General features: G+C 24.6%; 2 protein-coding genes across 4 annotated transcripts; one reads left to right on the forward strand and one right to left on the reverse strand.

The window, feature by feature from the left end:
• Positions 1-1,057: 1,057 nt before the first annotated feature.
• On the reverse strand, positions 1,058-25,335 carry LOC129614277 (SPARC). Of its 3 annotated transcripts, none has more exons than XM_055528810.1 (7): positions 25,236-25,335; positions 3,196-3,257; positions 3,033-3,107; positions 1,951-2,171; positions 1,761-1,884; positions 1,340-1,687; positions 1,058-1,280 (listed from the first exon to the last, which is right to left on the reverse strand). In XM_055528810.1, the coding sequence occupies exons 2-7, from the start codon at positions 3,247-3,249 to the stop codon at positions 1,224-1,226; spliced, it is 879 nt and encodes a 292-aa protein (XP_055384785.1). In that variant the 5' UTR covers positions 3,250-3,257; positions 25,236-25,335; the 3' UTR covers positions 1,058-1,223. The 3 variants fall into 3 exon arrangements, with proteins under 3 accessions (XP_055384785.1, XP_055384783.1, XP_055384784.1); XM_055528808.1 differs by lacking the exon at positions 25,236-25,335 and adding an exon at positions 25,088-25,151; XM_055528809.1 differs by lacking the exon at positions 25,236-25,335 and adding an exon at positions 3,346-3,403.
• Positions 9,174-21,909, forward strand: LOC129614278 (uncharacterized). Its single transcript, XM_055528811.1, has 3 exons — positions 9,174-9,462; positions 21,255-21,448; positions 21,561-21,909. Exons 1-3 carry the CDS (start codon positions 9,402-9,404, stop codon positions 21,702-21,704), a joined length of 399 nt encoding a protein of 132 aa, XP_055384786.1. The 5' UTR covers positions 9,174-9,401; the 3' UTR covers positions 21,705-21,909.
• Positions 25,336-26,753: the final 1,418 nt, after the last annotated feature.

A 26,753-nucleotide genomic window follows, 5' to 3' on the forward strand; every position in this document is an offset into this window, starting at 1 on the left:
ATTTATATATTGGATAATATTTTCGACAAGTGAAATTTAATGGTTTGATTTTCATTTAATTTCAATTAAAATTTTTTTATGGATAATAAATCGCAAATTAACAACATCATCTCAAAATACTAAAGTTCTTCCACTCATACTTATACTCGGAATTATATACGCCGAGTTAGTAATCTAAATTAATTATAAATCTCACTAACATTGTTGATCAGACTTGACATTCTGCATGAAGAGTAATAGAATCTTCGCTGGCAGGCTACTGAGAGATGTCATCATGCGAAACTTCTCAGAGTTCTTGGGATAGATCGAATCTCAATTCGTGCTATTACTGGCTTCTTTCCTGTGCATTGTCCGGTGAAATGCCGGTGAAATACTTGCACAAACTGGGCAAATCGGACTCTCTTTTGTTTAAGTTCTGTAGGGGTGAAAAGGATACGGTCATACATATTCTATGTGACTGTCCTGCTCTGTCAGCCAGAAGGTGCAAATGGTTTCAGCGCGGCTTTCTCAGTTTTGCAGAACTCGCGTCCAATTACCTGAGGGATATCACTGGGTATTTGCTTGGAATCGGAGTAGTGTAAGTGTGGTATGACAGGGTTACAATAAGCCATGACTGGCTGTAATAGTCGGAGGGAGGGCATTCCTTTGCCCACATTTCTTTCCATTTGAAAAAAATTGTTGAAATCTAATTGTTTTAGAACATAATTTATTCAACATTAAAATTCCGCTTGTTCATGATATAATTTCTTTATTTCATTTTACTTGCTATATAAAATGTTTCGAATATTTTAAAAGTACAAATTTAATCGTCAAATTTGTTTTACTTGGAATTTTTATAGGTAAACATTTTCATTTTTCAGAAATGAAAAAGCCGGGTTGGTAATAACCTGGTTCATTAAATGGTTATAAACTGATAATTTTAACCTAGTTTATCAAACGGTTATCATATCACTTTACGGTTATTAATTTTTGAAAGCGGGTTCCAAAAGGAGTTTATGCCCTATATTACATTTAGTATCGATTTGTTACTCAAGGGAATTATTAAAATTATTCACAATTTAATAGCAATCTATTTCTATTTATTTTAATTAGTATTTTATACAATTTTTGGTTTTTATTTTTATAAAAAGAAATTTCTCATTTGAATTGTTACACATTATTTAAAGCACCTTATAGGTAATTTATTTAAAAAATAAAAAAACGTTTTCAAAATAATGATTTTTTCACCCTAAATTGGGATGTACTTCTCTAAGTTGATAACATTTTTCAACCATATCAGCCTAAAAAAAATTTTTGATTATTAATTTATTAAAAATTTTATTATAAAATTATGTTATACTTCATCGAGTTCCAAACATTTGCCCCATTCTTGTAAAGTAATTCTATGATCATTATTTTGATCACATGAATCTAAAAATGGTGATATGCAATGTTCCAAACTAATTAATGGTGCACGAATGGGGAAAAGTTCGTGTCTTGATACAGAACGATCTGAATCACCATCTAAATCACACCATTTCCAAACTGCAGCATTTGACCAACGTCTTGTTAAATTTGTTTCAGCTTCTAATTCCATTTTCATATAATACTCATTTAATTCATCACGTTCAGCTAAATCGCGCATAACATTGAAAAGCCAATCACGCATTCTCCTTGGAAAATCTAACATTTCGTCTTTAGTACATTCCTTAAATTTTTAATACAAGACAATTAAATTTAATTTAATTATTTAATAATTTAAAACTTTATATTTAGCATACAGGTAATTCTTTACAAACGCCATAGTATTCAATATGAATGTGTCGATATTGAGAACTTTTACAAAGATGATGATTGGTATCACATAAGCATTTTTCTCTATAAACTGCACAATCTGATGGCCAACTATAAAATATTATTGTAAATAAATTAATTTTATTTTTCATTTTTTTGGTTTAAATAAAGATTTACGTTTCATTTTTATTTGTACAAACATGTCGACGCAAATCAATCTCTTGCGGACAGTCTGGTATACATATACATTCAGCAGTATCACCATTTGATTGACAAATTCGTCCAGCACCGCAATGCATTTTTTCACAGGGATCAAAATCATAAACAGGGCTTCTCAATTCATTTCTACTTTCAGCTAATCTTGCCGCTAATTCATTTTCGCGTTGAAGATCTGCAGCCTATATAAAAAATTAAAAATTATGTGTTAATTTGTTTTTTTTTTAAACATAAAAAGCATTATGTGAACCCATATACAAATTAAATTTAATATAATAAATTATAAGTAATGCAGCATTACTTATAAAGGGTGAAGGTGTAAAAAAGTGAATTATAAAAATCTATACAAAAGAGTTTTTAATTTTAAATTTAAATTAAACTGTCACATTTGATTTAATTTTCTGTTATTAAAAATTTTATTGAATTGTAATTTTCAATGAATTTGAATCTTTAGTCATGGATATGAAATTTTCGAACGTGTCTCTCGCAAAGCCGTTTAGAATAAGGGTCCTTTAGATTACCAATGTATGTTTATTGTCTAACCAATTTACGTTTATTGTTAGAAACAAACTAGTAAAGAAATAGAATTTTTAATCTTGAAATTAGATAATAATGGCTTTGAATAGAATTCTACAATAGAAAATAATGGCTTTGAAAATTACTGTCGGTTCAGCGACTCCTTTACAGGGGATCCTCCTTTAGAGGGATTTTAATGTTACTTACATAAATACATATTCATATGTATGTACAGAGTACTAATTGAAATGAATAAGTTGAATGCACTCCAATGTAAATATTAAAATTTTTTATTTGTGGGCCGAGTCATAAACACGGTATATCGCAATATATAAAGCGAAAACTGCGGCATTTTTTTGTTTATGAACAAATGTTGCTTATCTATAGTTTGTTCTTAAACAATGCTAAATTTTCGTAATATTAGTGAAATTAGTATGACTTAACCACATGAACTGTTTTGACTTTATAGAATATTTCTAAAAAAATGGCAATTTATGCTTTTGCAGTATTTAAAAATCTCTGCTTACCACGTGTTTTTCTTCCATTGCTCTTAATAAGACATCAGATAAAGTACTTTGTTTTTTTTGTGGTTTCTTTGTTTCCTAAAATAAAATTAAAAATTCAATATAAATTTACTATATTAAAACAACTGTACATATATACATATTTACAAAAATATTATGCACTTACCACAGAAATTGCAATAATGGCAAGAATGCCAAAAATTTGCAAAAACTTCAACATTCTATAGCCTACAATTAAACAAAAAAAAAAAAAATAAAATTATTTCAAGATTTAACTGAGACGGATTTAATAAAAATTAAAAATATATGTATATACATATATGTAATATTTCCATAGTAGAAAACTTGATAACATACTCGTACTAAAAATCTTCCAATGAAAAACACAGTAAAAAAATAAAACAAACGAATTCTATGTTAGCCAAAAGATGATTGAATCATTTTTTCTATACTAGTATATAAAAAGCATTTAAATTTCAGCTATTAAGCGTCTTTTTTTTTATGATAAAGTTAAAATGATTTTGCTGAATATGACCTCTAACATCCTGCTCATGATAATAAAAATGAATGCTTTAATTTCTGTTTTCGTTTTGGGTTATCATGAAATAATTATATTAAAAGCTACATTATGTGAAACAAAAAATAACCCAATTATTAACTCTTAGCTTCAAAATCGAGAATTTGTTCTTCGATTGTATGTATATAAGTATATAGGAAAAGATTTTCAAATCTTTAAGTTTATAATTTTCCATATTATGAAATAAATCAGAGGTTTACGGCAATTGTACACACCTCTTTCAATAATATATTTGAATATACATATGTATGTATACATAGCGAATTTTTTAGATGCAAGTTACTTATGCAAGCCGATACACAATTTAAAAGATCGTAACCTATATGTGACTTTCAACAGTATTCTTGAATTATCTTAATATGTAGCATGCCTACGTGTAATAAAAAATTGGAAAAGCAATAAATTTATTTTTTCCTATCATTAATTTACTATATAGTTAATAAATCGTCGCCCCAAAATTAGCCAAACATAAAAAAAATATTTTGGCCATAATGCCTAAGATAAAAAAAAAAGAACTTGGTGAAACCGCAATTGAAGTATGCAGCAAGATCGGACGAACTGCTGGGGCGAAAAAGATATAATTTTTATATTCTAGATTCACAAAACAATTTTATTAGTTATCTTTTAATACCAATTTTATTATGTTCGGCCGCTGGATTAATAAGTTATTTGAGGCTTTGTTCAGAATCATTTTGCCATATTTTGTGCTGAATTTTATAAAACAATACACGTACATCAAGTGGAATAACGGCAAAACAATTTTTGAAGTTTTTAATTGGTACTTCATGCAAAATATAGAGTGTTGCAGAATGAAACATTTTTCTTTCAAAAAAAAAAAAAAATACCAAAATAAAAAGCAGATTTTTTAATTTTTAACACTACAATATTAAAGATTTAAAAATATTCTTTTGTTAAAGAAATTTTTGACAAGTCAAAAAATTATCAGTTTCTCTAAATAAATTTTTATTTTTAAATTAAATTTTAATTCTAAATTTATAGTTCAAGGAAATGCCGAATGAGAAATTTATAAAAAATAAATATGTAGTAGAGTAAATTTGTGATTAAGCTGTCGCTAAAATTATTATTTTTTCTAATAAATATTAATATATTACTATTTATTTAATTTGTATGTGAATAACCACACAAAAAATATCAATTCCTTAAGTTCTTTTTTGTTTCAAATCTCCAAATATAAAATGACAAGGTTTAATTATGTTTATATACAAATATATTTCTGTTGAACATTAATTCAATTTTTGTTTTTTATATTATGTACAATAATTATTATATACACTCACTAAAAATTTATAGAGATAATTTACAAAGGGAATATGTAAAAATTACAAATTTTTAATTTTTTTGTTATACAAAACACTTAAAATTTTCGCTTTGGCAATTGAAAAAATATTTTAATTATTATTGCAATACAATCTTTATGTTTTATTTTAGTGATTACACTAACAATCGTTTTAATAAAACACCGGCTTCAGATTTTTATTATCGACTTAGCAATTTTATTTGTTTCATTGTGATCATTTATTTAATTTAATCTTTTTAGAATTTTTTGAAAAAATCATAAAAAATATGTCAAAATAATAGAGTCAAAAAGGTTAATTTTTTACTGTTGCTTTAGAAAATATTGTCAGAATTTTAAAGTTGACATTGAATATAATAAAATTATTTTCATTCATTGTCAAATAAGTTTTAATAAAACACTTCCAACTCTTAAAACAGAATTTCTTTTGTGTTTATAATTATATTATAAATTTTAAATAATTAGACCCGCCAACAATATTCATTAATTTGTATGTCAAAACTGTTAAGTATTTGTGTGTAACACTGCGCATTATTGCTTAAAAGAGAAAAATTAAATTAAATATAAGGTTTCGATTATTGATAATTAAATATTAAATAAGAATAATAACCGACACACTATTAATAAAGAAAATATAAACTGACACGGTCTTATATACGTTGTGTGGTAGAAGTTTAAAAATGTCGTTGAGTTATAGCGGGAATTAGATAAAAATAGAGGTCTTTCTCGTACAGTTATAGCAAAAAAGGAAGCCTTTTCCCCACAGATTATTTTCAAATTTATTGAATTAAATACAAGATTATAGTATAAGGTAAAACAGTCAAATATTCAGGTATTTATTTTACACTTGATGTAAATCTATTTTTTTACAAAACCGAACCAAAGTAAGAGGATTTTCGATAATTCAGATATGCGGTGAAAATTTTAAAATAATATCTTGCGTTTTTTGATAATTTAGTTCAAACTTAGTACTAAATTTGTCTAATTTATTTAAGTTCTAATTTAAAAATGTGAAAGCATCATAGTGAAATATCAAAACAATTGCATTTTCATATATATATACTTACAAATCTGCAAAAACTGAATTCTTTATATAACAGTTTTGTAACATACTCGAGTAATTCTTCAATATCCAACATTTTTTTATTATGCTATTATTCTTCTATTTATAATATTTTTGCCGTAATTATAAAAAAACCTATAAAATTATTTTAGAACTTTAAGCACAATGGTCAGTTATTCGAACTATAGATTTTGCAATTTGGATTTATCGAACGTTCCTGATTTCTTGATATTAAAAACTAAATTGGAACTGAATTATCGAAAATCTCCTAATCCGGAAACAATTTTTTTTTTCTATAACTGTCGTTATTAATCTCGAGACTCCTGAAAGTATGCATAATACCAATTAAAGAACAAATCTACAGTATTTTTCTAGTACCTCTCAATTCTCAAAGCTAATATACGATTACCACAACATTGGTCAAGTAATTCAAAAGTATTCCGTTCAACTTTACGTTTCGTTTAATATTTTTATCTTAAAAATTTTTTTATTATTTCGATTTTTATAATTTACCGCAGATTACAAAATTAATATACAAACTAAAAATTGATAACCATAAAATATGCTGCATCTTTAAAAACAAAAAACACATTTTATTTCAAAACTTGTTATTTTAAATAATTTTTTAATTGCACATTATTTTTTTTGGTTTTACTCTACTCCTTTTTGATTTTAATTTTTTTTTGCATATAACAATATTTACTTATGCTCATATATATAAAAAAAATTAACAAAATAATTTTTTCTTGTTATTTTTTTAACATTAAAATAATAATTTTCTTAAGTGTCAAAAAAAAAATTTTTGTCATCATATACACATACATATATACCTATATTATAATATATTCATAAATACGTGCATTAACATAATAATTGTTTTTTATTCCTTAATTTTTATATACAAATTGCCTTTTTAAAAAAACGGAACGAAATTCGTCTTTATTTCTAATTATGTTTACATTTTATCCTTAAAAAAAAATTATTTAGTGTATAGAGAGAAACAACAACAATTAATTGTTACTGGTCAGTACTCTCTTTTAATGAGCCAAAAATAAAAGTTAAAGAGAAACAACAAAAAAAAATGTTATTTTGCCTTCTTCACTTTTGAATACTGGTTGAGAGTTGAGCTCTGGTTTGTAACTGCGGCAAGAAGCACAACAAAATATAATATTGAAGTCAAATAAGAATCTTCCAAAACACAAGAACTACATAAAAAATCCCGATCCGATGAAAATTCTCAATTTTTTTTTTCATCTCATCTTAATTTTGTTTTTATTGCAAATTTTATTAAAATAAAATTTCTCATTAATTTTGTTTTTCTTATAAACCCTCTATACCTTCCTACCTGACACTCTTTAGCTTTGCTTTCATATTATTGCATCTACTTACTTACATACATGTGGTATACATATGTAGGTACCTACCCATTTTAGTGTTCCTTAAGTATCAAGAATATACACATATATTTTAATGTTGAGTAACATAAACCAGCTAAAATCTATTTTCTTAATTCCTTTTTTGATTTTCCTCGCAGTATATTAAATATATGTGTATAAAAACGTAGATAACGTAGATAGGATACCTGTTCGCTAATATTATAAGGAGAACTTTTGCGTTCGTACACTCGTACATATAATTTTTAATTGGTTTTCTGGCTGTGTACAGTAAAAAATTGGTTACATCATTACCAGAACAGAAATTTTTTTTTTATTTTTTCCTCATTACCTATATTTACTTTGAATAAAAATAATAAAAAATTAAAAAAACAAAACAAAAATATTTTTTATAGGTAAAACGACCAACATAATTTTAAAGAAGAACAGTTCTGAGAGGACCATCATAGTCTGTTTATTTATAAAAAACCAAAAAATAATAATAAAAAATTAAAAAAAAAAAAAGTAAAAAATTATGTGAATTCACATACACATAAACTAAATATACTGATATACGAGTACAAGATGAATAAGAATGTGTTAAAAGTATAAAAATATATAATTTTGCTATAAGTTCGTTACCTTAAATGTAGTGGCCAAATTATTGCACTGTTTTGATAAAAAATTAAATTTACAAATTATTGGAAATTTTTAAAAATTATTATTAATAGCTAGTACATATTTAAATTATTAATAGGCTATGTATTGAAAATTTTAATTATTTAATTTAATTGAAATGAGAATGAAAATAATAAAATGTCAAACGGCAAACCCATTTTTTTTTTTTTAATTTTAATTAATTACTAGAAATAAAGTGCGGGAAACGACATTATTAAAGTTGTGTCAGAACAGGTGAGATTTTCTTCACAATGAATTTACTTAACACATAAAGATCAAAACAAGTAAAGAAATTGCTCTATATATGTATATTTAAAAATTTATTTAAAGATTCGGGAAATTTCACACATTTTTCAAATTTCCACAACAAATAATTACATAAATACAAATTGGGAGTTCATTTATGGACAACAGTGGATTTGTCTGTCTTATTTCCTGAGTTATAAGCGGAAATGTAAATATTTGACCGTTTTCAATAAAAATTGGGCTCAAGAAGGAGTGCTCAAAAAAGAAAATGTTACTTAATATTTTATGTTCGTTCGAACCCATTTTATCATCGGGTAGATGAAATGTGTCGAGAATTCAGATAGAAATTAAAATCAGAGCATATGCGTATGCTACAGAAATTGTCCTTTAATATTTTAAAACTACAAATTTGAAAAATAAAAAAATAACAGAATAAGTTCTCTATTTAGTTCGTTTTTAAAATCAATGATCTCTAGGTCATACAAAATTTATTCATCTAATCATAGGTTACTCCGATAACTCGGAATCAACTTCTGAGTTGAAAAAACGAAACGTCTATTATGCATGTATTAATAGTGTCCATTCTATATGTAAATATTTGTGTAGACAATTTGTGTAGAGTAAGTTTAAAGTTGTTTGTGTTTCTATAATTTTATCAACTCAAAATAGATTTTGCTGTATGTCAATAACTTTTCCATGTTTATAAAATTTTATCTTTTTTATTTTCCTTTTTCACTTTTTTTGCATTTTTACCTGTTCTTTTTTGTTTTTGTTTTTTTTAATATTGTTTTTTAATGTTCCGTTGATGATGGGCATCATTATCATTATAATGAAATATAATATAAAAGAGAATTTCTAAATACTTAAGCTTTTAGTTGTTGGTTAACAGCATTAGCTTTAAAGTGAGCTTAAAAGGTTTTCAGAACGATTTTAAAATTTTAGTTCATTTCTAACAATTCATCAGCAAGTTTACCTGGTTGAAAGTAAAAGTTATTAAATTCTGTGACAAAAAAAAAAAAATTAATATAATTCGAAAATAGAGAAAAGAGAGGAGTAGAAGTAGTAAAAAAAATAAAAATAATAAATAGAAAAAAATATAAAATAAACATAAATTTTTGCAATGTTTAAAACTACCGTTATTAGTATTTTAATTTTATGTGTTCTTTATTCAAAAGAAATTGGTAGGTTTTTCATTTTTTTTTTGTTTCTTTAATAAAAATTTACATAATTTTAATATTCTTTACTTAATATAGCTACTCTTTCTTTAAATCTTAAAAAAAATTAATTTTTTTTTAACTCTTTAATCATTTAAAATGTAATAAAAAAAAGAGAGACAAAGAATATAATAAAGATTTAAGTAATGATAAAAACTGGTTTTAAAAGTTGCAATGCACGATTCCTTCTAAAATTTAATTTTAAATATTACACGATGATTATAAAAATCTTTTCAACTTTTTTTTTTTGCACAAACTAATTAATCAAATTGTAAAGAACAAAAAAATTTGTAAATTTTTAAAATGGTACATATGACACTCCTTTGACGTATCTTCACAATTTATTAAAGAAAATTCAAGTTCTTTCAAAAGAATCTTTCTTCATTGGAACACACAAATAGAACAATTGTGTTATGCATACGAAAAGAAGTGATGCACATGTATGGCTTTGTCTTTTATAATTTAAAAGTTAACATTGTGTTTGTATGCTTATTAAAATCAGCACAGCTGAAGAGTCAAAATAATTATTTGTTTAATTAAATTCATAAAAACTATGAAAATTTAGAATAAAATTATTAATTTAAGATTTTATTATCTTCTTTTTTCAAAAATATTTTAGATCATAAATGAAAAGTTTTGCACATATAACAGCATCTACATACCTACATACATATACATGTATATGTATACATTTACTCATATCAAAATTAATAAAAATAATTTATAAAAATAAAGAAATTTTTAAATAATTTTTTTAGTTTAACACTTAATATTCCTTAAAATTAACGGGAAATAATATTATTATAAAAGTGTTATTTTTTTTGTGTGTGTGTGTGATTATTTATGTTTTTATTTTTGACTTTTCCCGCGTGATTTCTCGCAGTTCCCAATGTCAAATTGTGAGAAATTTTTTTAAATTATTAATACGTATTTATTTAACAAATATACATACTTATATTATATAAATTAATATATAAGAATGTTTGATCAACTATTAATTTTATATTTCGGATCTGTCAATTGATTATCGAGATCAAGTGATTTGACGTCTTTTAAACTATTTTTATAGTGGCGTATATGTAAAATGTTTTGTTTACACCGATTGCCCAACATTGATTCCAATTTTGAAAAACAATATTGAATATTTAATGGGTAACATATTATACCGATCTAAATATTTGAAAAAGTTTTAAATAATTTTATCAATCGTAAGAACACCTGCATAATGTATATACAAAAAATTTAGTTTTGGCATTGTGCGTGTAGTTTATACTGCTATTAAGAGGGCATTTATTGTAATTATACAATAGAACTTCTTTTTGAGTGACATTGTTTTAGAATAAAAAAACTTAATACTCACTAGCGCTCCTCAAAAAAGTAGTTTCATTGTGTAATTACGAAAATTATCTTACGTACAGCACTATAAACTATTATTCGGAATGGTTTTAATCAACATATTCATGAAATTATATTTAAATAGTAAACAGCATCAAATTCAATTATTAATCTATAAATAGAAATTTCAATTTTTCTATATTTGGATTTCACACCCAAAAAAAAAATCACCCATTATTTCCACAAAATAAATTTTATTAAGAGTTCTAAAATTATATTTTTTTAATAAAAATTTGTTAATGAAATAATATTATTGTATTGTAATATTATGTTATTAATTATCTTAAGAAATTTGAGATAATTATTAACAGAATATTAATCATTATTTTAACTTTAAAGTACTTACACAATATTGTTAATTAACTTGAAAACAAAAGATAACCATTAAATTGAAAATTTCATTGAGATTACCAATTTTATGATGGTAATTTTTTCTGAACATGTACATTAATTGTTATACTTCTTAACTATTATATTGGTATAGTCTATCAATAAATTGTATTTTGAAGAAGTCATAACTGATTAGATTGGCAACACTTATTCTGTATCACTATAATAATAATTACAATATAGTAATTAATAATTTACTATAGTAGCAACAAATTTCGAGCATATTATTTAATTAAATTATAAGTTTAACAGAACTTAACCAATATGAAAGTGGTCTTAAGTCAGAAACAGAACTTAAGAACTGAATTTTTAAGAATACAAGTTTTCTTATACAAGAAAGAGTTATATGTATACAATTAAATTTTAAGTATATTTTATTATAATTTCCAAGTATAATAAATTTCAATTATAAATATTTTATTAACATTTTTTTAAAAACTTCAAAGTTTAATTTAAATAAATTTATAACAGAATCAAAATATTTACTTTTTCTCTTGAATAATCCGATGCACATAAACTGTTTATATGTTGTTCTATATATAATATAAAAAAAATGTGTTGCAACACAATCTCATATAATTTGTAATTGTATAGTTTTAAAATTGTTAAGCTTTCATAATTTGATAACAGCAAAACTAAAAAGAAAATGTGCACATGTTTGTTTGTATATACATATATTATGTATGCACTATATTTATTTTCTTGATAACAATACTTTTTAATTACATACTTATGTATGTATATAAAACTGAAAATATGTAGGTCGAGAATTATTTTTTTTTATTTATTAATAAGAAAATTGCAGATTTAAATTGAAAAGAACATAAAAACGTGCTGTAAACATATAAGGGGGAATTCTCGCTTAAATTAAATACTAACGCAGATATAATAATTATTAACTTTATTAGTATAACATTCCAGAAAATATAATATTATTTTTTTTGTTAATTTAATCCTACCATTCAGTTAAATTTCATTAATATTATTCGGTATTAAAAATGAATGTGTATAAAATAGCCATTTTGTTTGCAATCCTTTAAAATTGAATAGATCAGATTTTGAGAGGAATCAGAAATTTTTATTCTACAACAAAAAATGTTTTGTTTTACATGTTTTTAACAAAAAAAATTTCTAATTTTAGCAAAATTTATATGATAAATGTATATAAGATGATTAAAATTTTAATATATCAGACTTGTATATCAATAGTAAAAATCGTGATGATTAATTAATTCGTCATTTCTATTCTTCTATTTTTATAATAAACTATATATATCTAATATATACATATATATTTAGGGTTTATATCATCGACAAAAGTAATTATTATATTATTAATAAAAAAAACAATGCCATGAATTTGTATCCACATATATATGAATAGGTGTTCATTTACAATAAACATTTGCTCATAGCCTTAAAACAAAAGTCATATTTTTTTATTAATTTCGTGAAATTAAATCTTTAAAACTATAGCTAAACATACAATAATATTGATAACTAAATGAGATAGCGAAAAACTAATTACATATACTGAAAGATCATCTTCGAAAACCTATATATGAAAGTGGTCTTAAGTTAGAAATTACGAAAATCGCGTATGGATCAAAATAGCACTCAGCCGACGATATGGCGAATTAATAAACTAATGATTGCTTATACTATACGTATTTTAATATTATATACATATTTATACATATATAGGTAAAAATTTGAAGTAACTTCAATTAAAAATTTAATTAATGAAGCCAAAGAATAGAACGTTTGTAAAATATCGAATCTCAATTGAGTAATTATTGTGCGTTAAAAGTTTCATTACCAAATCAAATATTTTTATAGTTTTTTTTTTAATTTTTAATGCACAACATTGTATAAAATTGTTGTTTTCGCTGTCTTTTGCTTGATTCCTTAAATTTTCCATCGAAAATGGTAAACAATTCAATTTTCTTAAAAGAAAATATTCTCATACTTTTATTTTAATCAAAATAGCATAAAAATTCAAAATTTTTATGTTTTTTTTTTCACTTTTATTTTCTCCAATTTCACCTCAATTTAAAATTTTTCAAAAAACAAACATGCACATGAGTTATTTGACACTAAAAAAAAGGATTTGGTGAGGTAGTCCGAACATTAATAGTAAAGATGAGGCAAAAACTTTGGTGTGCTAAGTATCTCATTAATGTGGCTAGTTTGACAGGAAACCATCTTTTATTGGCAATTTAGACTAATATGCACTGGACACACACGTAAATACGGTCTTGTCAAATTATTTTTGTTATTGCCAGAACATTTTTTTTTGGGCAAAGGATGTGCAACATTGTTTCAATCATTGATTAAACACCGAGATGAAGACGAATTTTGGATGAATTTCAATTTAACTACATGCTACACTACGGAGTACTGGCAACTGGCCTCTTATTGCGCCAGTGTTAAGTGACCTCTTGCCTCCATCCCCTCTATTACTAACTCACTATAATTTTACTTGCCATATATCTACACACATCTCCCATATGTACAAATGATGACTACATATAAATAGTTTAAATGCTCACATACATACATACACAACTTTCACACCGTTTTTGTTTATATCTGCAATTTTATAATCAAAGTAATGAAATATTCAATACCAATATATATGTATATTATTAAATGTCATGTTTTATAGTACATATTGAATTTTAATATTAGTATGAATTTTATTAGTACATAATAGTACTATATAACTAACATAGTACAATTGTACTTGCAAAATATCACAATTTGAGCATGCAATTTAAAAAACATACAAAGTTTTAGTATGAAAAAAAAATTAATTAGAATTTCTAAGGTCATAACTTAGCAGGCAAAATACATTATACATTTTGTATACAGTATGGACACATGTGAAATATATTCAAATGCACGTACATAATAATGCGTGGAACATTTAGATTTACATACATAAAAACATATAGTGCAAATTCTCTTGTTTTCTTCTTTTGTGAATTATTAATAAACATTATTTAAGTTTTCTTTTCTTTGTTTCTGTTTTTTTGAAATATTATACCTCCTATATGTGGGCATATCACAATTTAAAAAACAACAACAAAAAAAACAAAATTAAATACAATTTACTCTTATAGTTTTCCGCAAAATGTGCATTTAAAAAATGCAGTGTGATGTCATGTTTAAAAATTTACCCCCTTTTTTTAAAATAGTTTTGATTAAAGTCTTTATTTTAGTTTTTAAAAATAGTATAAGAATATAAGCTTAGGAAAATTTTAATTTAAAAATATATACATGAATACATACGAGTACTTATAGTGACAACCTTCAATAGAAACTACCCATATACTCTTAGACGCCTTATAACTACCCTTTACTCTTAGGTAAAGGGTTATAATTTTAAACTATTCAGATTTTCACTCCGATTCCTAATTTTCGGGAAAATAATAACAATAATCCTTTATACGAATGTGAATAATTCTGGATGCGATTAGTGTATAGGAACGTTCTATTGTCTTGCAAGGCAAGTGTTGAATACACTTTCAGTTTATCACACAATGCACGTAATAATACGATGTTATAGAAGTAGAACCAATAAATGCTTTTTTATTATGAGAGCATATTAACTAATACTAAGAAAAAATTATATTGCGTTATATCTAGGAATATAATAAAGAATACGACTTATCCAACAGTTACCAGTAGAGTCTCAATAGAGTCGTGTTTGTAAAACAAAATCCCTCCCCTAACGGTATTCAAGAAATCATGCCCCAAACCTTAATTTCTGAAGCTATTCGGTAAATCATTCAATAAACGTGGAGCACTAACCAAGTGGAATATCAAGTCTCTTAAACAATTCAAATCATGGTGTGCTTAAAATTTTTGATCATTCAATATCAAAGAATGTCGAGTGGTGCGTCTAGTTCACACTAATTCTACTACTTAGTATTCGCATTAAATTTTATTATTATTTTAATAGATAAAAATGAATAAAATGACCAAAAGAATTAATTAGTTCAATAATTCCAATAATATTCATTGATTAAAGAATGCTTTCATTTACGTGCTTTGCAATACGTTGAAAAAAATTTCTATATAGCTTTCCTTTTTTTAAAATTCACAATCCTTCAAATGTACGTACACGTATATATACATTTGTTTGAAAATACGTTGTGTGTGTCATATACAAACATGCCTCTTTATACTTGTATATTAATTTTTTTTTGGAAAATAATTTAAAAATAATTTATTCTTTTATAAACAAAAGAAGAAATTCTTTAACTCTAGTCAATTTCATTGTTTAAAATTCAAAAGATATTTTTATTTGCTCAGATTTCAATCATTCATTTTGGTTTTTTTTTACTCTAAACAGAAACTGTTTTAAACTGTGCCAAACATAAAAGAATCGAAGAAACAAACAGCAAAACGGATTTTATTAATATTAATAATTATAATAGTATAATGGTTAAACTCAAAAACTTTTTGTTTACATATAGAAAATAAGGTGCAGTTATTTATTAAGATCGAAAAAAAGAAGATTAGTCCAACTTTCATTTCAAAAAAAAAAAAAAATCATAAAAATCAACTCAAAACAGATTTTTATGTTTTAATATTAATATTTCTGGAAAAATACTTTGCAAAAAGTTGGCAAATACTTTCAAGTTTCACAACGGAGCCATTTGGCATTTGTGTATTCTACGATAACCGCGTCCGACTAGCCCCAGTAACTAATATAATTATTGTCTGAAACTAGCACATACATACTAATAATAATAATATGCTAAAAATACAAATCTGTACTAAGCTAAACTTGATTACAGATTTGATTACAGATTCCGTATCCCAAAAGAATTGAGCTTATATAAAGTTGGGTCAAACCACCAGTTTGCTACGAAGCAATTTCATAAGGTTACAATATTGCTTTTAAAAACAGTGTACTCCATTACTTAAATTACATTGATTTTGTGTACCAAAAAATTTAAAATTATTGCATAGATTTGGGATGAGACAAAAAAAAATTTAAAAAAGTATTGTTCTGACATAATGGTAAACTCAAGAGTTATTCGCGTGATTTAAGATAAATAATTATATTTTTTGATGGAATGGCATTCACCGTTAGATTTCTACGTTTCTAGGAATTTGGAAAATCTAGCAGTTTCAGAAAATATAACGTGCAGAAACTGCTTAACTTTAAAAATTTCGTGAGGTAATACCTTGAGTAAGGATCGAAGTGAAAAATTATTTTCTTCTAATGAAACAAACATTTATTAGTATCTAAGAGCTGCCAGAACTTCAGGCTAGAAGAAAAACTTTATCAAAAACAAAATTGATTTTACATAACGGTTAACTGTATCAGCCATTTTGTTTTTTTAAAATTCAAATCTAATATGCCGCTATAGAAAAAGCCAGGCATAACTTTTTTACAATAAATACACGCTACAGTAAATAGTTATGGCATTTTTAGAATCTTGAGGTGCTATTACTTAAAAGTCAAAAATCTCCTTGTTTATAAAGTATTTAAAGTGTCTAGAAGTTTTGTAAACAAGTACACGGACAGAGTCGAACTAATAGGTTTTTTTTTTAAATTTTTTTTTTTTTTTTGGTAAAGTGCTAAAAATGAAGATTACAAATTTCTATAAATTAAATAAATGATCATTAAGATTTTTATTTAAAATTATAATTATATGTACACCTACATACATATAAACATATACATAGGTAATTTGATGAATAACAAATAGATCTATTGTTATTTATTATTTAAAGAAGAAAAAAGAAATAATTCACAAATTATAAAAGATAACCACAAAAAAATAAGCAAAAGTTGCAAAGCACTTTGTAATTAAAGATTAAAAAAGCGAATTATTTCTAACGTTGTTAAAAGTAAAACTGATCAAAAAATTAAATTTAATTTTTTGTTTAATTGATTATAGATAAAAATATAAAAATAACTTGAAAATCATCACCTGATGCGTTCAAGTCTATTATAAAACGACCAAAGATAATTTGTAAATTTTCAAATACAATTTACAAATTTTCAAATAAAATTACGAAAAAGGTTTATAATTTACGTTAAATCATATTATTAATTACGATTAAGGAAGATGTTTTACCGCAGCGTTTACGCGGCATGCATGTATGAATTTATGTAAACGTTTTATCATTACCACAGAAAAGAGTATATGAAAATCCATAATACTCCAGAAGCGGGATGAGAGAGTGGAAACAGGCTAACAAAAAAATAATAAATAATATTCTTGCCTTTTCTCTTCTTTTTACATTTTTTCTTACAATTAAGAAAATTCGGCAGAACTAGCTACGTAACATCATTCGCTGCCCGTAAAATTCTCTTGAAAGTTATACAATCGAAATTTAATTTTTTTTCCATTTAAACTCAATAAATTCTGCTTTAACTGTTGCTAACCGAGCTTTAACTGTTGCGAACCTACTAGCATGATATTATTAACATTGTTAGAATACTATATTTTTTACTGCGCATATTAAATACACATTAAATATTAATTCTCAAGAATAACACATATCTAAGGTAAACTCAGGAAAAGTCTAAGATCAACTCAATTCAAAGTCACATATAACTTGAATTTCACTTAAAATTTTGCAAGTATATAAGACAATCAAAAAATATCCTAAAATAAACAGAGACTATCATATTCAATAAATTAATTTTTTCGCTATATAAAAACGATCTTTTTCCCCTTCAATAAAGTGAGATAAACGCGAATCTAAAAAAAAATTCTTTTTTTTTTTTTTTTTTAAATTTCAATCTTTCTTTTCTGCCTTTGCTATTTTATTGGACTTTGGTTTTTTTTTCTCAACCGCGATTAAGTAATATATTTGTGTGTATATATTTTAAGTGATTATATTTGTCTGATTGTACATATATACATAGGCATGTACATATATTTTCATGATTGGTTTGTACATAAAACAAAGCCTTCATTTTTTCTTATTCATAAGAGTCACTTCCTAGAATTTAAAGTTTTGTTTTTTTTTTGTTTTAGGAAAAAAAAAAATTTAAAGTTAAAGGTGTCCGGAATTTGTTTTTAACAAGAATTAATTGAAACGGAAATTGAAATATAGTTAAAAAAAAAACGTTTATATTAATTTTTATTATTAAATTTAATTATTGCGGATTATGATAAATTTCAATTAAATAATTTCAATTAAGAGTTGTAAAATCATGATTGTCTATTTCGCTTTGATTTGTAATAAATATTTTATAAATTTAATATTTTTATATACTAAGTAAGAAATTTTTGTGTTTTTGAATGCGTTTTTGTTTTGCATTAATTTTAATTTCAAACGGTCCTCTTGCAATAGATTTCAGTGCAATACGTGCAATAGTTTGTGAGTTCAGTGTGTTCGAAATATGTTAAGTGCAAGGTCGAAGAAGCAAAAAAAAGACTAACTGCTTTTCTAGAATGTTTATAATACAAAAACTGATGAAAATACAAACATTCTAAGTGTAAATCAGTTGGTAATTCTAACAGCATTTTTCTTTTTATGCTAAGTGCACGACCTGTTGTCTAAAATTTTAAATTTTATTAGAAAAACTTATTTGAAATCAAAAGCTAATTCTAGTTTACTTGCTTCTTTCTGTAAATTTGCAAATTTTCAAAACGCTCGTTTGTAAAATTTTAAATTTGATACTTAGATATTTGATATTTATTCACTTGTGTATTTTAGTTTAATATTGAAATTTTAATAAATAATCTTAACTTAATATTAATTTTTTTGGTTTGGTGGTCCTTTTTCCTCTCTTATTTTTGATTTACAATAGAAGAAATAAACTGTACAATTCTATAGTACAATTATAATTAGTTTTAACATAAAGAAACTAGCGGAAAACACAACACACACAAAGTATATTATGGGAAAAAATCTAAACATTATGGAAATTACGTAAATAAGCGAAACCTCTGATTAATTTGTAGTTTTTCCTTTATTAAAATTCATCACTAATTTTATGTGAGGCTTCATTTTATGTATACTGATTTGTTTTTCATGATATTTAAATGAAATGATGAAAACTAGGAAAAAAAAATATTAAAAAATTGTTTACTTAAATCTATAAAATTTTCACTTGAAATGGAAAAAAAACGATTTTAAAATGAAAATTACAAAAATGTAAAATATTCAAAATTATAGATCTACATACTTGCATAAATATATCGAGAGTTTTCTGTTAGAACATGATATCTACATTTTTACTGTTTGGAGAAAAACACGATCGCATTTTTTTTGTGTTATTTTTATTTATTTTACTAAAACATTAATTAGTGAAAATTTATTGATAGGCCGTATTTTAAAGTTCAATGGAACGCACATTGCTAATGGCTGATGTAAGATGTAGTATCAATCAGAACAGCATAAGTTCACATACCTAGTTTTGAACGTTTTTAAAGGTGCGTTTCACTTATACGATAATAAACAACCATGAAACGGAACTTGAAACGAAACGGTAAAACAACTAGAATACAAATTTTAATTTCAAAAGTGTATAACATGACATATGTATCTATATTTCAATGGCTTCTGAGAAAATATTATGATCTGGAGAAGGTAATAACTGTTTATGTCTAATTTTGTGAGAAAATTTTTTGGAACAAATGGTTAGTTGTAATTTCTTTCACAACATCAGGAAACGTTTAAAATTTTAAGTAATACTGCATTCATAATTTTTTTTTTGTCAAAAAAGCTGTTATCATATTCTGAAAGAAAACCCTAGATATATAAATGAGAAAGATTTTGATCCCACCCTCCGCGACATGTAATCATTGATTAATTTATTTTTAAACAAGAAACATATATTTAGTTTTTGCTAAATTATCTATAAACTGAAAAAATTCATGTAGAATTTTGAACGGAAACATCTGGTCATTATTAAATAATAATATTTATTTAGATTTTATTATAAAAATTGAGCACATAAATAGCTAGTTGTATTAGTATCAAAACAGTTTGAAAAACAAATATTTGCGAGCGATGTTTTTTTTTGCAATACATACATAAATGATACTTTAAATTTATGATGCACTTAAGCATGCTAACATAACTGATTTAATTTTCTATTCAATATAATAGTTCCATCAAAAAATTAAAAGACTTTAATTAGCCAACACCAACGGGATGATGTCATGAATTAGCGTTCAGGCTTTAATTCCTATTCTGCTAAGAATTATTTGAGCTATAATTGAATACATGACAACCAAAATTCAAGCAGCTAGTTTTATTAATTTTTCAAATATTTATTATTGGCTTTTTAAGTTGTATAGCAACTACCCGAATTTGTTGTTGTAGCAGCTACCCGAATTCAATATTTGGTCCTATCACAATAGCAAGCGGGTACAAACTCTATATTAAAGCTAATTTAGCTTTAATTCTAAAAATTTAAGTCTTTAGAACTGGTTTTTATAAATAATTCTATTATTACCATATAATTTTGCATAAATTTAATAGCAAGCTTAATAATTTCCGCCCAATGAGCAATAATAATTCTCCAATGATAGTAATACTCCAAATATACTTGTGTAAAGCTTGAATGTTATTACTAATTAATTTTGTTAAGCAATGACAGCTTATAATTTTAGATGAAATGACGTTTAATGTTACATTTTGGTTTCTATAGAAATTCGGTTGAGCTAATAGATTGATAATAATTCGTGACTGAAAATGAAGTAACACGAAAAATTTATATAACAGAGATGTAATATCTTAAACTATGTATATCGAAGTTTTGTAAACAAACGGACAGACGATCAGACTGATTGAAATGAATAGGTACTCTTTTTTCCGGAATTCTTTGGAATTGTATCAAAACAGATTAATTTATTTATCAATCTCTTCAATTATTATCTATATGTACAACAATACTCATAAGAATATTATTTTTGGATTCGATTTAATTAAAATTAAATTTATTTTTATTTTTTAAAACACAAATTATAATTATTTTATATATGTAGCTGCACATCCAGCAAGTTACCGAAATCCACAATCGACTTATGCCCTATATGTTGGTCAAAAGCTTCAACCTAAAGATGGATATGTACCTGTTTATATAAGATTCGGTGATACACCCTTATTTGCAATTAATCAGGATTTAGCAACAGCATTTAAAGAAACTGAACAGGCGAATAACCAAATTCAATTTAACACGGTAGAATTATTTTATATAAGAAAAAAATATATATTAGTCAATTTCATGATCAGTTAGTCAATTATCTTTAATTTTTAAAATGATTTTTTTTTTTGTTATTATTTTATTACAGAAGGATATCGATGACAGTAATAGAAGTAATGAAAGCAATGATAGCAAAGAACGAAATGATAATCCAATCTTCAATACGATTCAAGATGAATTTTCTTCCGCTAAGGAATTAAAGAGAAATGAAAAAGTGAAAAATGTTGATTAATAAAATTTTATTCGTTATATACATATAAATATATAAGATATATATTATGTATTGAAAGTATTTTATAATTACACACATATGTGAAAGAAAGAAAAAGAAGGTGTTCACAAATTTATAAAAAAAAAAAAAATGTTATAAATCTGTGAATAACTATAAATGATGTTAAATTAGATTAAAAAATAAAGTATTAATTATTATTAATTGAAAACAAATATAAACCATTCTTTATGACCTTTAAACGGCGTTCCTTATATTCTCATATCAATCATAACATGAAGCAATACGGTTTGCTTGAGGTAATATTATAAAAATGGCGCATGAGTAAGGTAATATCCTAACTTTAAAATTAACTGTCAATCAAAGTAACGATATGTAAAATTGACACACACAATTCATTTTGACGTAATGAAAATTCACATATTAAGAAAATTTCTAGTTGAGAATACCAGTAAATCAAAATGTCAACTTTCCTCTATAGAGCCACGTCCTATATCCTACTTTATTTTCATATACTCGAGGTGTGTAACTTAAACATTTCACAAAAATCTCAAATAAATCCAAACCAATTACTTTTTCTTTAAAATTAAGTGTTCTGTCATCAAAAGTGAATAAAAGGAAAAATGGGTGAAGAACCCAGGCTACCTTTCTGTAAACAAAAAATTAACATAAACAGCTGTATGATGAATTTTTTTAATGAAGACATCGAGATTTTTTTCATATAAAATTGCAATGTATAATTGCAACTATTGTTGACAGTTTATTTTTTTAAATATTCATCAAAATTAAAAAAAGATGAATATAATGTATACATGTACATATAAGTAAAATAGTAAATGCACATATGTACATACAATAAATATTTGATCTCTGATATACTTAGGTAGTAATGAACTTTTTTCTAATTAAAGTCCCATAGTTCTCATTTTCTAATATTCCATTTACTTATAATACTTCTAAGCATACTTAATTAAAATAAAATATTAAATATATATATATGTATATGCATGTATAATCATGCAAATATTATATGGATATGTATTTATGTACATATGTACATATGTATAAATACGCATTTGGGTCTGGAATATCTACTTTAATCGAAGGTCATCAATAATTATGTATTATGATTTTTTATTTTGCAACTTTTCAAATCAAAAGAATAAATGTGTACCTAAAAATTAATTTAAAAAATATGTATGTATCTACATATACATCGATTGGAAGCGGCTTAATCAAAACGGAAAGGCAAAAGAAAATATAAATGCTCCACATAATAATATACATATGTATGTATGTACATGCATATATACTTAGCATACAAAGTTGCGTGCTACATTTGTACATACATGTGTATATGATATGCATATCTTTTTTTTTTATATATAGCACCACAATATTATATTTATAAACGATATTTGTGACTATTAGTGTACATATGTATGTACATATTTCCTGTAAAAAATATATAAACAACCGTTGTTGGTATTGTATACATACACAACATTTATATTTTATCAACAATAAAAAAAAAAGGAAAGGCTGACTATTTTAAATAACGTCCACTGGAAATAACGAAAAATCATTAAAAATTTTTTTATATTTACGTAATCAGGATGACCTTTTTTGATAAAATTAGATTTAATTTTGCGATTAAATTATTTTGAAATTTTAAATTTATTGTCCGTTTCCCAGTATATCAAATGCAACTGCTATTAGTCATGAATTCCAATTGTACGTTGTAAACACAACCGATAATTATTTTAATTTTGCTTTTGCATTTCTTTAAAGGCTGACGAATAAATAATTTTTATATGTCACAAAATGAATGATGAAGTAAACATTAATTATAATCTGTTCAGATTTGGGAACCACATAATTTAAAAGTTCGAAAAATTTGAAATTTTAACTTTTCATTTTTAAAAAAGTTTTATTTTCTAAGTGACATAAGATTGAATCTTTCATGGAAATTTTCATTGAGCACTGCTGGCAGCATTGTCTACTGATCTTTAATTTGCTATACATATACAAAATTTATATATGTTTAAAATTTTACCCTCATTTAGGGTACGTTTAAGCGTTAAAATTAAACGAAATATAATTATTACGTATCTGCATTCATATATACGGGAAATTTTAATAATTCAAATTAAATCTTAAAAGTATTTTTACACATATTCACAAAATCTGCAGAAACTGAATAATTCTATTATTCTTCAATATTATTTAACAATGTTCTATTATGCCATTCTTCTAGCTTATAATACTTTTGCAGTAGTTACAAAAAAAAAGCTTGAAAATCAATTTTCGAAAAATGACAAAATCTGCTGTTTGGATTTATCGAGCGCGTATTATATTAAGACATATATTAGAACCAGTGTTGGGATATTAGCACTTTTAATGCCAAATTTAGCATAATGATTTTAGGTTTTGCATTGAGTTTTTAAAACATTATCCCAAGTACAATTTTGGCATAAAAGCGTTTTGAAAAAGCATTAAAAATCTTTCAAAAAAATATGTAAAGGTTTCTTTTTATAGACAACTTTCATTGTTTGATATAGTGTATCACATCTTTTTTATTCAACAATTGCTACTGATTCGAATTTCATAAATTTGTTAATGGTCATTTTAAATTTTAAGTTTTTTAATATACTTTCATTTATTTACATACATACATATCTATAGGTTGTAAATTATATAATAAAAAAAATGTTTGTTTTTTAACTAAACTCCTTTAAATTACCAAATTTTCGAAATTTCTCATAAAATGACATTGTATTTCGCCTAATCTAGCACAATTTTCTCGAATATATATTCCCAACACTGGTTAGAACTCAATTATCGAAAATATTTTACGTTCAGTTATTACTTTTGCAAAACATGTCCTTAAATTAAATATTACTTATTTAGGTAGGTTCTTACGTGTAATTTTAGTAATCCTTGATCTAAAAATAATTTAGCAAAATTGAATTAATCTTTTTGATCTTTGAAGTTTTGAATTTTCATAAATATGCATGTATGTACAATAGAAAATTCAAAATTGCGTATTTAAGTCATGTAGCCATTAGTTTTATGCATATACACATACATATGTATGTACATACATATGTACATTTAGCGTATTGGTTTTGCAATCAAGCAGAAATTGCAAAACTAAAAATTGCAGGTCTGCCCGCGCCCTTACATCCATATCAATACCTACTGATTTTTGTCGTATTATCCCATTACTATATTGTAATACATTTACATAATATATTTTAGATAAAAAAGAAACAAAAAATACATTATTAAGACCTTGCATTTTATGCAATTTTTTTTTACAAAAAAAACAAGCAAATAAAATATTTATTTTAATTTTCATTTGAAATAATGAAAAAAACAATTACTTTGAAAACTGCGCACACTTTTATTAATTTTAAAAATGATAACCATTTCACTTGCTTAATATTTTTATAAAAATATAACTTGGTATTTTTACTTCATATTTTAAAACAATGTGCAAATAAATTTAAGAGAGAAAAGAATTCAACTAACCTAATTTTTTATTTAATCAAAAATTTGCGCACGGATTACAAAAACACCAAGTCACGCCGCTAAATCACAATTGTTCGAAATTCAAAAGCAAACTGATTAAAAGAAATAAAAATCTTGTAGAAACTGATGGGCGTTATTAAAACAATACAAAATGTATAAGCGAGAGTATTTTTTCATTCTTACTGAATATAGAAACTATTAAAAACATAAAACAGAGGCATTCTTTATTTATTTACATATAAACTTCATATTATATGCAATATGCTATACTGAATGATGGCTTAGTCTGTCTCAAATATACAAAATACATAAATGTATATGTATAAATATATGTATATTAAGAAAAATTTGAAAATAAACCAGGAAAGAGTAGAATATATCTATGTATGTGCATATAAGTATGAACTGGATATGAAAAATTATATTGTATGTATTTGATTCTATACTACATACATACATATATGTATACATACATAACTATAATTTAAGAGGATTTTTCTTTATAAATTAAAATATGATCAAATTTTTGTTTTTAATCTCGAATAAAATTCAATTCAAATTTTGAGATATATTTAGAAAAGATGGAATCTATAATTGCTGTAGAAGATTATCTTTAAGAGTTTATCTTTAATTGACATGATTGCAGTTCATAAAATAACGACTGTAACTACGAAAATTATGGTTCCATTCGATCTAAGGATAATTCAACTTTTTTTTCTAAAAACTTAAATTTAAATTGTAAAAAATTGGAAAATTTATAAATAAGCAAGACTTATCAACTTTATATACATATTATGGTTTTTTTTAATCACAAAAAATGTTTCTCGCATCAATATTTCTAAAAAGGTTGTTGTTTACATTTTCCATGTCCTATCAATGCGGTTAAATAATTTAGTTGGTGCAGTAGCGTTAATAAACCATAGGACAATGTTGACCTTCAGACTTTTACATAGTAGTAGTATCGATGCTAGTATAGAGTGAATAAAGTTTGAATGATATAACAGCGTTCATCATTATTGTTTGTACAAGGACTCTTGTTTAAAAAAGTCTTTTAAATTATTCTATTTAAATAGAAAATATCTCTTGCACAATGTTTCTGATCTGGACCAGTTACTCTTTTCTTTAAAATAAAACAAAAACCAAGTAGTTAGCAACTTAATCAATTTTATGCTGTCCTCGTATATTGCTTGATGTATTAAGTTAGAAGTTCAGCATTTACATTGTTTAAAAATTTCAAAATAATTTTTTTTTGTATAGTTTTTTCTGAAACTCAATTCTAACGCACATACGTCTAAATTATAGTACATTCAACAATTACACCCTATATTACCATTCAAAAACTACAATCTACAAAAATTTCTTTCAAACTGTAACACTACAATTTTTGTATACTACAAAAACTGTAAATATGTAGATAAAAATTTAAGAATTCCTTTAGAACTTTTTGCACTCTACTGTCATTTTCGAACATTATTTTTTTTAGATTTTTCAGTTTTGATTTATCGGACGTGCTTTGTC

The sequence above is a fragment of the Condylostylus longicornis genome, unplaced genomic scaffold (genome assembly GCF_029603195.1).
Source record: "Condylostylus longicornis isolate FDR11 unplaced genomic scaffold, ASM2960319v2 ptg000107l, whole genome shotgun sequence".
Classification (NCBI taxonomy): Eukaryota; Metazoa; Arthropoda; class Insecta; order Diptera; family Dolichopodidae; genus Condylostylus; species Condylostylus longicornis.

Excerpts from the sequence above, each read along its gene's own strand:
- LOC129614278 (XM_055528811.1), top strand. The coding sequence starts at position 9,402 with ATGTTTAAAACTACCGTTATTAGTATTTTAATTTTATGTGTTCTTTAT. Across the intron at positions 9,463-21,254 it reads TCTTTATTCAAAAGAAATTG|CTGCACATCCAGCAAGTTAC; the intron begins GTAGGTTTTTCA and ends TTATATATGTAG. Across the intron at positions 21,449-21,560 it reads ACCAAATTCAATTTAACACG|AAGGATATCGATGACAGTAA; the intron begins GTAGAATTATTT and ends ATTTTATTACAG.
- LOC129614277 (XM_055528808.1), bottom strand. The coding sequence starts at position 25,133 with ATGGTTATCATTTTTAAAATTAATAAAAGTGTGCGCAGTTTTCAAA. Across the intron at positions 3,258-25,087 it reads AAGTGTGCGCAGTTTTCAAA|GCTATAGAATGTTGAAGTTT; the intron begins GTAATTGTTTTT and ends GTTTAATTGTAG. Across the intron at positions 1,885-1,950 it reads TGTACAAATAAAAATGAAAC|TTGGCCATCAGATTGTGCAG; the intron begins GTAAATCTTTAT and ends AATATTTTATAG.